Source organism: Lepidochelys olivacea (genome assembly GCF_965140295.1).
Source record: "Lepidochelys olivacea isolate rLepOli2 genome assembly, chromosome: 2".
Lineage (NCBI taxonomy): Eukaryota > Metazoa > Chordata > Testudines > Cheloniidae > Lepidochelys > Lepidochelys olivacea.
The window spans coordinates 53,105,472-53,119,204 of NC_140412.1; the positions used below are offsets into that span (position 1 = coordinate 53,105,472).

Consider the following 13,733-nt stretch of genomic DNA (forward strand, 5'->3'; position numbering starts at 1 on the left):
TATGCTAAACAATCGGTTTTAACCTTGTATTTAGCTGTGATGCTCTGAGTACGTTTCCCAGACCTGAACAAGAGCTCTGTGCAAGCTAGAAAGTTTGTCTCTCTCACCAACAGAAGTTGGTCCAATAAAACAGTGGTTTTCAAACTTTTTAGGCTGCATACCCCTTTCCAAATAATGTAGTCTACCACATACCCCCAGCTGAGATAGTCATAATATACCTATGATTAGATTGCCAGGTCTTACTAAATAAAGTGCCTTGTCTGTCATTACAGGATTTTTCTCACGTACCCCCTGATGAGACCTTGTGTACCCCTAGAGGTACACGTACCCCAGTTTGAAAACCACTGAAATAAAAGATATTACCTCACCCACCTGGTCTCTTTAATTTCCAGCCATAGGAAATCCAGTAGAAGAAAGCGTAGGAGAGGAAGGCATATGTCATGCAGCAGAGTCATAAGGAAAATGATATTGCATTGTGAGCACTGATGATGTGTTTGTCTACAGATGTGTGAGAGACTCCGCAGGGGTACCCAGGGTTGTGCGGCGTTTATGGTTTTGAAATTAATCACTTCTCCCCATAGCCTACAATCACAAAACTAGAATTTTTCTTTTTAAGGAAGCTTGAAATTCACTGTTTCCGGGTAACTTGAATTATTATAGTTAACATTGCTAACACCTTTCCACGCCTTAAAAGGGGGATGAAAGAGAAGAGCTTCATTTGAAGGCCTCAGATTTCACTTTTGTATCACTTTACCATACTTCAGAGCAGCAGAAATGTTTCCGTGATTTAAAATCCAAGGGAAATAGTGTTTCTTTAAGCTAATCCATTCTCTGTGGTGTTTTCAGCCCAGCCCACCCATCAGAAAATTGTGATAGGGTATAAATACTAAAACTGGCTAGAAACAATAGAGATGGATTTGTTCCTTTTCAGTGTCTAACATAAGCATAATGACGAATGTTTTTTAATATTCTTTCATTTTTAATAATACAGTGGAATTAACAAAATGAGCCAGGAATATTTTTAATGCTCTATTGGACTACTTCACTCTCTCCACTGGAGAAACATGCAAGAGGGGGCCTTAGAAGCTCTGGCAGAACCTTCTGTTGAATATCCCCTCACAAGGAAGGAGTTTAGACCCTGTGAAGTGTGGGGGAGTCATGTACACAAAGCCTTCCCACTACTCTGCAGCACTCTAGTCTCTCCCACCCCTTGCTAGCCTAGCTCTGCTAGGAACTTTTACACTCTTCCACACCTGCAGCTGCATGTTTGTATCCCCTTCACTCAGAGGACTGGAGCCTAGGGCCCTCAGCTATTTAGCAAATAAAGTTTTAGGGCCAGATTATGGAGGCTTCAGGGCCATAAAGGAGCCACAACTGTCCTGTGGAGAATTTCCCTATGTTGGCAGCTATGCAGGGCTGTCATAAATGGCCCCCCTGTTGCAGTGTAAGGAGTATGCAGGGGTGTGTCTGCATAGTGCTGAATGTTACAGGGATTTCCGGGCTGCTTCACAGCCCTGCTGTAAATAAGAGCAGCTCAGGAGCTGCTAAAACACATGCTCATACCTATCCCAGCCCCCACAGCAGCCCAGAATCCAAGAGGAAGGAGGGTACGAAAGATACATGAAGTCACCTTCCTCCAGTCCCCCCCAAGGCTCTGCTTGTAGTGCTATTGTGCAGCTGTAAAGTGGTGGCTCGTTGTTCAAGCTGCAAATGTGGCGGCTGGACAGACACAGGGGCCATCAATAAGTGTGAAATGGTAGGTGGAGAAGTCCCAAGGGGTTGAGAGACAGCTGCCAGAACAACCCTTGTGGGCGAGGGCAAGAAGATGAGACCAGAGTGGAGTGATTCAGAAGAATGAGCACAGCTGAGAGAACACCCTGTCCTGGAGGTCACAATTTGCAAATAGCATTGAATACTTAGCACAGCATTCAAACTATTAACGCCAGATGTGGCACATGACTCTGTCATAGCTTTTGAAAGGCATGAAATAAGAGACCTACAAAAATCAAGCAGAGGAAGCAGCTTAACATATATCATGGATTTTATTTTCTTCAAACCAACCCCTCCCTCCTCCCATCTATGTCATTGATTTGTTGAGCTCCTGCTGTCTGCAAACTGCCATCTGAGAAGTGTGGGAACTCCAGGTTGCTGAAGGATGGAGATAAACTTGAATTGGCCCTTATGACTACACTGCGATTAGACACCCTTGACTGGCCCGTGCCTGCTGACTCAGGCTCACAGGGCTCGAGCTCTCAGAGCTGTTTAATTGTGGTGAAGATGTCCCAGGCTCTAGTCCCTGCCGAGGTGGGAGCCCAATCAGTCGGCAAAGGCTAGCCACAAGTTTTTAATTACAGTGTAGACATATCCTAAGAGGAAACACCATCCTCAGCCTGAGGCAGAGGTGAATGGCCTGCATGCTGGTTTCAATCAGCTCTTGAATTTGGATAGTGGAGGAAGGGGGAGTTTTAATTTTTGTTTTTAAACCTAAGGTGGGAAAATGTTTGTTTGAAAATAAATCAGTAAAGATGGATCTCAGAAGTACATGTTCGATTTATGCTATAAATATTGAAGTGTCATAAAAAAGTCAAAAAGTTAACTAAGGCTGGAAGTTGCAGTCAGTATAGAACCTGAAGCTCTGATATATATATATATGTTAAAGTCAGAACTAAAGGCAGAAAATATGGACTTTCATACAGATCCCATCACAAGTTTTTCTGTCCCAACCACTGCAAACTTATGTATTAAGGATAAGATAAAATAGACTATGGCTTTGCTGAAACCAAAAGGTAAGATCTGTTTCATCTAGTGGCTCAAGAATTATTAAAAAACTAAACCACAACAAAACATAGGCACAAAGGAGTTTTTGACATTGATTGTATTGCCATCTGAAGGCCCATTACTTGGTAAGAGGAACCAGTAGCACAAAAGCAGAAGATTAGACACCTCATCTTCCTCCTCTTTTTTGTAACAGGTTTATTTGCCAGCTTCCATAAATGAGACAGTTACTTTCATAGGGGCTAAGGTTGATTTTCAAAGGAGCAGTGACAAACAGATGCCACTGTGGGTATAACCTCTAGAGCAGTGGTGGGCAACCTGCAGCCCACAAGCGGCGGCCACTTCCCGCAGCTCCCAGTGGCTGAGAATGGCGAACTGCGGGGAGCCATGCCTGCGGATGGTCAATGTAAACAAACTGTCTTGCAGCCCGCCAGCAGATTACCCTGACCGGCTGCATGTGGGCCGCAGGCTGCCTACCCCTGCTCTAGAGTATATTGGAATATGCTTTGTAAAAAAACCCTTACCTTTGCTTTTCTTTCTCTCTCTGCAGACAAATGGACACGCTGAGTTCAATTGAGGCAGAGTACATAAAGAATCTGCAGAAAGAAGTCTACCTACTGGAACTTGAGACATCATTTCTATATCCTTTAAAAAAACCAAATCTTTATTATTTAAAAAGCTATTTATTTTTCCTGACAGAATACCATATTGCACCTGATAAAGAATTACAGAATGTTGCAGCATTCACTTGGGGAACTGTACTTAATTCTCCTGCTAGAAAAAAACATAGTTGAATCATTTCATTTACTGTAGGACATGAAAAGGATTCCTTTTGTGTGGGGCTCCATGGGTGATTCTTCCTTGTTTGGAATGTGTGTGCGAATCCCCTTATTTGGGAGGATACATTTGATCCCTGCAGGTCTCATGGGTATGCTCTTATCTTAGTTTGAGAATAGACTGAATTCTATAGGGAAAGGACTTTCTCACCACTGGGGATGGAATACAGCAGAAACCATGACAACCTCTGTGTCAGATTGAACTTTTGTCTTGGATACAAAGTTCAGTTGCCTGTTTGGAAACTATGGCTTGGTCTACACTACAAAGTTAGGTTGATGCAAGGCAGCTTACATTGACCTAGCTGTGCATGTCTCTACACTTAAATTGGTCTCCCACCGCTGGAAGCTCGCGGTTATGCCAACATAGTAACACCACCACCCCAAGCAGCGTAGAGCCATAGTCGATGTACTTAAGTGAATAGAGTGCCTCTTTAGACACTGCATTACTTATGTCAGCCCACACTGTCCTCCAGCAGCTGTCCCACAATGCTCCTGTGAACTCCACTGCCCAGGGGTCACAGAGAGTGGAAGGCCCTCCCCTCCCCCCAGTTTTAAAGCCCTACAAACTTTTAAAATTCCTTTTCCTGGTTGCCTGGCAGGGTGAGCCCATCTAGCAGCTCTCCATTGTTGAGTGCAACTGGCCAGCTGATCAAGTCAGCAACACGCTCCAGACACACTCCTGCATGAAGTAAACAGGAGATATTGGATCTCCTGGGCCTATGGGGAGAAGAGTCTGTGCAGGCACAGCTATGAACCAGCTGTAGAAATGCTGACAAGACATGTCTGAGCAGATTGCTCAGGGGATGCAGGAGAAGGGGTATGACAGGGACCAGCAGCAGTGCCAAATGAAAGCCGAGGACCTGTGGCAGGCATACTCGAAGGCCAGGGAGACCAACAATCGATCCACTGCTGAGCCATAGGTGTGCCACTTTTACAAAGAGCTGCATGTCAGGTAGTCTGCAATCCTGTGCCAAAAGTTTCTAGGGAGGGCTGCCTTATTTCTTCCTCCACAGTAGGATACTTTCCCACACCACTCAGCAGTTACTTCAGCAGGCACCATTGCAGTACACAGATAAGCAGCATATGGGCATGGGTGGCAGGTGAACCCCTGCTTTGGGGAGGCTAGCCTGCAAGCCCCGCCCCTTCCACCCAAGACCCCGCCCCCCCACTGGAGCCCCGAACTCCCCCAAAAGGAAAAGCCCTGAGGGCCCCCCCTCCGACCGGAGGAGCCCACACCTGCTGGCCCCAGCGACAGGCCGGCCCCAGCACTGGGCCGAGCTACCGCCCACTCCCCTCCTGAGCCCCAGGCCAGCCCCAGTGCTGGGCCGAGCCACCTGCCCCTCCACCCCCCGAGTGCCGGGCCAAGCCACCGCCCTCTCCCCCCCCGACCCCGAGCGTCGGGCTGTCCCCAGCAGTGGGCCGAACTGCTGGTCCCACCCGAGCGCCGGGCCGGCCCCAGCACCTCCAGAGTCGGGCCGGCCCCAGCGCCGAGCTGAGCTGGCAGCCTTCCCGAGCGCCAGTTCCTCCCACCTCCCCCCTTCAAGCTGCCGGCCCCAGCACCCGGCCAAGCCTCCTCAGTCAGCCGGCTGCTGGCTCGCTGCGTTGGGGAAGGGGTGGGGCCCAGTTGTCTGGCGGCAGGTCAGCGGCAGTGCCCTGGCCTATTATACCGGCTGCCCATGCACATAAGCCTGGGCGGCTCGAGACACCAACAGCAGCTGTGCTCTCTCTGCTTCTGTTACCCTCGGGACTGAGATGTCAGCTAAAATCCCCACTTCCTGTGGAAAAGGGTGCCACTATTCAGTCCCATTGCCCTGTGCTACTAGAATCATGCAACTGAGAACTTCCCTTTTCATTTCCCCAACCTCTGAAAGGCCACGCTCATCATGGTGGGTGCTGTGGCACCATGCACAAGCAATCCAGAGCAGAAGTAAGAAGGTAGTGCTGTTGAGCTGGTTGCTGTACAGCTTCATGAGTCAGGGGAGCAAGGGGTAGGCTGGGTCCCCCAGGGTTACTATTAGCATTTCCCAGGGGTGAAAGTAATATTAAACACTTACCGGTATGGGGGCATGGCTCCAGGCCCCCAGAAGGGGCAGGACCTCAGGCAGAAGGGGAGGGGCTGGGGGTCAGTCCCCCAGCCAGCCCATCCGCGCTGCCTGGCCCATGCCGCCCGGGGCTCCTGTAGCGATTTAAAGGGCCCAGGGCGCCAGCCACTGCCACAGTAGCAGCAATGGCAGCCAGGAGCCCCGGGCCCTTTTAAATCGCCGGCCCTGGGGCAGCTGCTCCTTTTGTCCGCCCCCTCTCCCTCTTCTCCCCCCCGGCATCAGCGGCCCGGAGGGGAGCAAAAGGGGCAGCGCTTTAACGTTGGCTGCGTACAGACTAGTACTGGCTTCTTACCGGTATGCCGTATCGGCCTACTTTCACCCCTGGCATTTCCACATTTCCAATGGTAATCTGCCAATTGGGAAAGAAAGTCCTTGCTTGTACCCATCATGCATTGCCAAAAGTTCCCAAAGGACTGTGCACTGGGGACAGTGGTGAGTTGCACAGTGGGATGCCTACACATCTGATCTGCATGCATCCGATGAAGTGAGCTGTACCTCACGAAAGCTTATGCTCAAGTAAATTTGTTAGTCTCTAAGGTGCCACCAGTACTCCTTTTCTTTATTCTGATTGTAGTAATTTTAGCAACAAAATGAGAAAACCACCACTGCTCCCAGTTACCAAATGAATGTTGGAAATAATAAAACTGTATTAGTCTGATCTTTTGCCCATTTGAGCAAATTGTTCCTTAACCATACATTGTAAACAAGAGAGCAGGTTAAAAAGGCTACCAGTATTCAACCAAAAATCAGCACTCAAGCGGAAAAAGTGTTGCAGAAGATGAAGGTAGTTTTCTAATGTTGTCTAGATTTCTTTAACTCCCACTCAGTAAATCTCTTTTTTAAATACAACCCGAATGCAGCACACTAATCTGCTTCTTCATTCCTGCTGGCCTCTTGCTTTCTCAAGCTCTCCCCCCATTTCCTTTTAAATGTACATTCCCTAGCTAGCTCACACACACACACACCCTCACACACAACCAGTTTGACCAGGCAGTAGAGTCACCTCAAGTCACACATCTTACATCTCTCCAGCTTAACAGGCCTTATTTACTCTGGAACTGTTAGTAGTTATTGCTCCTACAGTTCTGGTTACAAAAGTTCTAGTCTATAAAGAATTTGAAAATAAAGATACTCACCAGTGCGCACACACTGAATATCCTCTCCCTTGGACCAAACACTAGGAAAATTCACTCCCTCCACGCCTCTGAAGTGCAAAGGGGAAAAATTTAGGGACTGTCCATAAATTACGTACCACATTTTTTGGTGATTTTTCAAGACCAATCCACCCTTTGGAATACTTTGTAACACTGAAACAAACATGCAGAATTAAGGGCTCACCTACCTCCTTACATGTTACATAATTCCTGGACAGCCCCTTATAGCAACTCACTCCATGAAGAAACCTTGTTACAGCATGGTTCCATTTTGCTGTGCAAATGGGCCCCTAACTATGTTTTGACAATGGCTCTGACTTGTGCAATGCTTTGGCATGATTCAGGAATGAAACCGAGAGGTCTTGTTTATACTACAAAATGGAAGCGTGTTGTTACCAGTCAGGGGACAATCTTCTATATTGACTCTGAAGGCTGTAATATTCAAGATGCTGTATAGGACATCCACAGAGAACAGAAAAGGGGGTGGAATCAGGAGCCATGTAATGATGAGTATGGCCTACATGTGCTACTCACACAAGAGCTGTATCAACTACAGCTAAAAACCTAGCATCAACTAGCACCTAAACAGCTGTAACTTGGGTACATTAGTCCCTATATCTTCATCAGTGGCATTTAAATAGGGGCAGACATTTCCTGAGCACCTAAGGAGTGGCTTTTGTTCTTGTCTTCATATGCAGATATATAAAGGACCCGTGCAGGATTCAGGAACTTGCTGAAAAATACCTATGCCCAGATCCTCTGTCACTGTGGTACCTGAGCTAGGGTTGCCAGGCATCTGGTTTTTGACCGGAACACCAGCTCGAAAAGGCACACTGGCCGCTCCAGTCGGCAGCGCAGTGGGGGGAGGGGCTAAAGCAGACTCCCTGCCTGTCCTGGCTCCACGCGGCTCCCAGAAGCAGCTGCTGGGTCCCTGTGGCCCCTAGGTTCATGGGCGGCCAGGGAAGCTCTGCGCACTTCCCCCACCCCCGGTGACAACTCTGCAGCTCCCATTGGCTGGGAACCGTGACCAATGGGAACTGCGGGGGCAGCACCTGCAGACGCAATGGCAGCACGCAGAGCCTCCCTGGCTGCCCATACGCCTAGGGGCGCAGGGACCTGATGGCCACTTCCTGGGAGCCGTGGGAAGTGCCAGGACCCCGCACCCCCTCCCGCGCCCCAACCCCCTGCCCCAACCCAGAGTCCCTTTCCACACCCAAACTTCCTCCTGGAGCCTGCACCCCCCACATACCCTAACCCCCTGCCCCAGCCCTAAGCCCCTTCCTGCACCACAAAGTCCCTCATCCCCAGCCCACTCCCACAGCCGGAACCATCATCCCCTCCCTCACTCCAATGCCCTGCCCCAGCCCAGAGCTCCTGCCTGCACCCCAAAGACCTCATTGCTGGCCCCACCCCAGAGCCCACACCCCCAGCCAGAGCCCAGACCCCCTCCCACACTCTGAACCCCTCAGCCCCAATCTGGAGCCCTCTCTTGCACCCTAAGCCCCTCATCCCCAGCCCCACACCAGAGCCCACACCCCAAGCTGGAGCCCACACCCCTCCCGCACTGCAAACCACTCATACCCAGCCCAGAGCCCTCTCCTGCACCCCAAACCTCTCAGCCCCACCCCAGAGACCATACCCCCAGGCGGAGCCCGAATCCCCACCCCCTACCCCAACCCAGAGCCCTCTTCTACACCCTGAGCCCTTCATTTCTGGCCCCACCTGTAGCCCAGATCTCCAGGCCAGAGCCCATAACCCCCACCCCCCGCACCCCAACCCAGATCCCTCTCCCACATCCCATGCCCCTCATCCCTGGCCTTATCCCAGAGCCCACACTCCCAGCCGGAGCCCTCATCCCCCCAACCCCCTGCCCCAGCCTGGTGAAAGTGAGTGAGGGTGAGGGAGAGCAAGCGATGGACGGAGGAGGGATGGAGTGAGCAGGGTCTCGGGGCAGAGGTGTTTGATTTTGTGCGATCAGAACGTTGGCAACCGCTATGTTCCCGCTCAACAGCCTAGTGTCTTTTGTCAGCTGTTGGCTGTGTGTGTGTGTGTGTGTTTTTTCTCTCTGCATGCTGCATTAGCTCTGGCCAGATAGCAGACTTTGATGGAACTGCCCAAGAAGACCGGAGTCGGGTCAGAGGCAAAGGCACTTGGCCAGGTTTATTACCTACAAAGCACGGTATTAGTCCCCTATACATGCTACAAGTACACTCAATACATGTTTCAGAGTAGCAGCCGTGTTAGTCTGTATTCGCAAAAAGAAAAGGAGGGAGTCTACATAGCCAGACAATCCTGCTGTCAGGGTGCCAATGCCTGAGATAATGGGGCGTCCAGGATTTCCAGGTTTATGGATCTTGGGTAGCAGATAGAATACCCCAGTTCAGAGTTCCAGGGGTGTGTCTGTGCGGATTTGTTCTTTGTGCTTTTTCAGGGATTTTCTTGAGCAAATGCTGTAGTTTCTTTTGGTAATCCTCAGTGGGATCAGAGGGTAATGGCTTGTAGAAAGCGGTGTTAGAGAGCTGCCTAGCAGCCTCTTGTTCATATTCCTACCTATTCATGATGACAACAGCACCTCCTTTGTCAGCCTTTTTGATTATGATGTCACTGCTGTGGGTACCCGCATGGCCCCACAGTATTGCAACATTTTTACGGCTGACTTAGAACAATGCTTCCTCAGCTCTTGTCCCCTAATGCCCCTACTCTATTTGTGCTACATTGATGACATCTTCATCATCTGGACCCATGGAAAAGAAGCCCTTGAGGAATTCTACCATGATTTCAACAATTTCCATCCCACCATCAACCTCAGCCTGGACCAGTCCACACAAGAGATCCACTTCCTGGACGCTACGGTGCTAATAAGCGATGGTCACATAAACACCACCCTATACCGGAAACCTTACTGACCGCTATTCCTACCTACATGCCTCCAGCTTTCATCCAGACCACGCCACACGATCCATTGTTTACAGCCAAACTCTACGATACAACCGCATTTGCTCCAACCCCTCAGACAGAGACAAACACCTACACAATCTCTATCAAGCATTCTTACAACTACAATACCCACCTGCTGAAGTGAAGAAACAGATTGACAGAGCCAGAAGAGTACCCAGAAGTCACCTACTACAGGACAGGCCCAACAAAGAAAATAACAGAACGCCACTAGTCATCACCTTCAGCCCCCAACTAAAACCTCTCCAATGCACCATCAAGGATCTACAACCTATCCTGAAGGACGACCCATCACTCTCACAGATCTTGGGAGACAGGCCAGTCCTTGCTTACAGACAGCCCCCTAGCCTGAAGCAAATACTCACCAGCAACCACACACCACACAACAGAACCACTAACCCAGGAACCTATCCTTGCAACAAAGCCCGTTGCCAACTGTGTCCACATATCTATTCAGGGGACACCATCATAGGGCCTAATCACATCAGCCACACTATCAGAGGCTTGTTCACCTGCACATCTACCAATGTGATATATGCCGTCATGTGCCAGCAATGACCCTCTGCCATGTACATTGATCAAACTGGACAGTCTCTGCGTAAAAGAATAAATGGACACAAATCAGACGTCAAGAATTATAACATTAAAAAACCAGTTGGAGAACACTTCAATCTCTCTGGTCACTCGATTACAGACCTAAAAGTGACAATACTTCAACAAAAAAACTTCAAAAATAGACTCCAACGAGAGACTGCTGAATTGGAATTAATTTGCAAACTGGATACAATTAACTTAGGCATGAATAGAGACTGGGAGTGGATGGGTCATTACACAAAGTAAAACTATTTCCCCATGTTTATCCCCCCCGCCCCCACTCCTCACTGTTCCTCAGATGTTCTTGTCAACTGCTGGAAATGGCCCACCTTGATTATCACTACAAAGGGTTCTCCCCTCTCCCCCCCGCTCTCCTGCTGGTAATAGCTCACCTTACCTGATCGCTCTTGTTACAATGTGTATGGTAACACCCATTGTTTCATGTTCTCTGTGTATATAAATCTCCCCACTGTATTGTCCACTGAATGCATCCGATGAAGTGAGCTGTAGCTCAAGAAAGCTTATGCTCAAATAAATTTGTTAGTCTCTAAGGTGCCACAAGTACTCCTTTTCTTTTTACTCAATACATGTGTAACCCTTCTGCCGGTCAGAGTTGGCAGCAACAAAGGCAGGGTTCAGTATCTAGGGGTTCCGTTCCAATAACACAATGCAAAACCGGCTCGAGTCCCGACCCAGTGACCTGGGACAAATATATACCACCACCCCTGGTGTGCCTCTAAGAGGCAATACTTCCCCTCTAGCAAGCACAGAGTCTGAGTGTAGCAAAAGCCTTTTAATAACAGAGAGAAACAATGTGGCATTATGTTGGGGAAACACCACCAACAGGATTCATAACACAACCCATGAGCAAAACCCACCCCAAGCAAATTGGGTCATGTCCTTTCCCTTTGGTTCTTGAGTCCAGCAACTCAAAAGTCCCCCAAAGTCCCAACAACCCCAAAGTCCATCAACCCAAAAGTCTCTGTCTCTGTCCTTGGTGAGTCCAGAGTCCAAAAGTTCATCTACAGAGTTTTAACACCCCCCCACCCCGCGCAGCCTGTGGGGAAATGGGGGTGGGGGTAAAGGGGCACCTTACATGCTCCAATGGCCAACTGCCCCGCCTCTCCATGGGTTTCTGCTACAGCCTTCACCACCAGCTGCTCCACTCCGCCAGCTGCTCCTCTCTGGTAGCCAGCCCGCGAGCCGCTCACCCATATAGCTTCAGGTCCCCTACTACTTAACACAGTACTCAGTGATTTCAGCTCACAGCAGAGGAGCCCGAGTGCTGACGCACCAAGGGCCCAAAGTGAATTCAGCTCTGCAATCTGTAACCAGACTCCTAATAGAATCAAAATTAGCTCTGCTATTACACAGTGAAGAAAGATTTAGTTGGGGATTTGTCACCCTCACTGACTTTCACCAGGCTGGGGCAGGGGGTTCGGGTGCAGGAGGGGATTAGGGCTCTAGCTGGGAGTGTGGGCTCTGGGATAAGGCCAGGGATGAGGGATTTGGGATGCAGGAGAGGGCTCTGGGCTGGGGCAGATTTAGTTGGGGATTGGTCTTGCTTTGAGCAGGGGGTTGGATTAGATAATCTCCTGAGGTCCCTTCCAACCCTTATATTCTATGAAAAGAGAAGGTGCAGTGGGCATTTAAGGCCCTTAGAAAGGACCCACACCACAAGGTACAAACATCTGTCCCCAGCCTCTTTCTATTCACTGAGTTTTGGAACCCATGTTCCTTGCCTAGCGAGTGCTACTTAGTTGATGGCAAGTCCCTCCAGCATAACAAAAAGCCAAGTAGAGTTCCACTGTCCTTGATTCACATAATTGGGAAAATAACACTTTATTCTTCCTGCCCCAATAACAGAGAAACTGGGGATCCCACAGCAGCCAAAGTGACCACCTTGGCGGGGTGGGTGTGTCTATGCAAATGAGATCAGCCCCTGAAGTTCTTTTCCACAACCCGCCACAACTCACCACCAGATGTCAGTAGAGCTCATCCTGACTGCTTACACACGTATACCCATGAGAATGGACTTTCTGCTCCCCCTCAGCCAGAGAGAGACACACCCTCTGTGACCTCTCTTTTATAGACTGATACAAGCAAGTTACATATTGCCCCTGATGTGGTTAGTTATCACCCTTTACCCTGTACACTTTAGTTCACTCAAAACATCACTATCCATCTTACTATCATCCTGACCTTATCTTTAGGACAGGTCAGTGTGTCCCTGTATCACCTTCTGGGAGTGTGTTTATACCATAACTTGGTATTGGGGTGTTCTGGCACAATCCTCCTGGAATGTGTGTACACAAATGTCCTGTGCCTTCCCCACTCTGAACTCTAGGGTACAGATGTGCGGACCTGCATGAAAGACCCCATAAACTTATTCTTACCAGCTTAGGTTAAACGCTGCCACCACCAAAGTGTTACACAAAGAACAGGGGAAGTGCCCACTTGGAAATGTCTCCCCCTAAACTATCCCCCCAAGCACTACACCCCTTTCCTGGGGAAGACTTGATAAAAATCCTCACCAATTTGCATAGGTGAACACAGACCCAAACCCTTGGATCTTAAGAACAATGAAAAAGCAATCAGGTTCTTAAAAGAGAATTTTAATTAAAGAAAAATTAAAAGAATCACCTCTGTAAAATCAGGATGGTAAATACCTTCCAGGGTAATCAGATTCAAAACACAGAGAATCCCTCTAGACAAAACCTTAAGTACAAAAAACACAAAAACAGGAATATACATTCCATTCAGCACAACTTATTTTATCAGCCATTTAAACAAAACAGAATCTAACGCATCTCTAACTAGATTGCATACTAACGCTTTACAGGAGTTCTGACCTGCATTCCTGCTCTGGTCCTAGCAAAAACCATCACACAGACAGAGAGAACCCTTTTTCCTCCAACTTTGAAAGTATCTTGTCTCCTCATTGGTCATTTTGGTCAGGTGCCAGCGAAGTTATCTTAGCTTCTTAACCCTTTACAGGTGAAAGGGTTTTTCCTCTGGCCAGGAGGAATTTAAAGGTGTTTACCCTTCCCTTTATATTTATGACAGCCTAGCATTCTTAGGAGTGTTTATGTTGTTGCAATACCAGCCCTGTTCTTGCCAAGTTCAGTGAATTTGCAAGTAGGCATGTTTTGTAACAGGGCCAGACTTTTTCTCATAGCCTGACTCCTGCTAACTTTGTTTTATATCAGCAGGGGCTGTGACTGTGGTTCAGGCCTTAGGCTTTACAGCAGGCCTCTTATACCAGGCCCTATGTCTCAGGCTCTCTCTTTCTACTACAATGTCCTCTCTGCCAATGA

General features: G+C 48.7%; 1 protein-coding gene and 1 long non-coding RNA gene across 3 annotated transcripts in view; one reads left to right on the top strand and one right to left on the bottom strand.

The window, feature by feature from the left end:
- The window catches only part of LOC311516030, a 60,121-nt gene extending 53,244 nt beyond the window's left edge, over window positions 1–6,877 (bottom strand). Inside the window, exon 1 of the long non-coding RNA XR_014710296.1 lies at window positions 6,850–6,877. This is a non-coding gene — a long non-coding RNA (uncharacterized lncRNA). The remainder of the gene's footprint in view (window positions 1–6,849) is intronic.
- The window catches only part of LOC311516029 (uncharacterized protein), a 56,375-nt gene that overhangs the window by 6,108 nt on the left and 36,534 nt on the right, over window positions 1–13,733 (top strand). For both annotated transcript variants that reach the window (XM_084619642.1, XM_084619643.1), the window contains exons 3-4: window positions 3,326–3,415; window positions 6,419–6,497. In XM_084619642.1, the coding sequence (XP_084475768.1) occupies window positions 3,326–3,415; window positions 6,419–6,497 (169 nt within the window). The remainder of the gene's footprint in view (window positions 1–3,325; window positions 3,416–6,418; window positions 6,498–13,733) is intronic.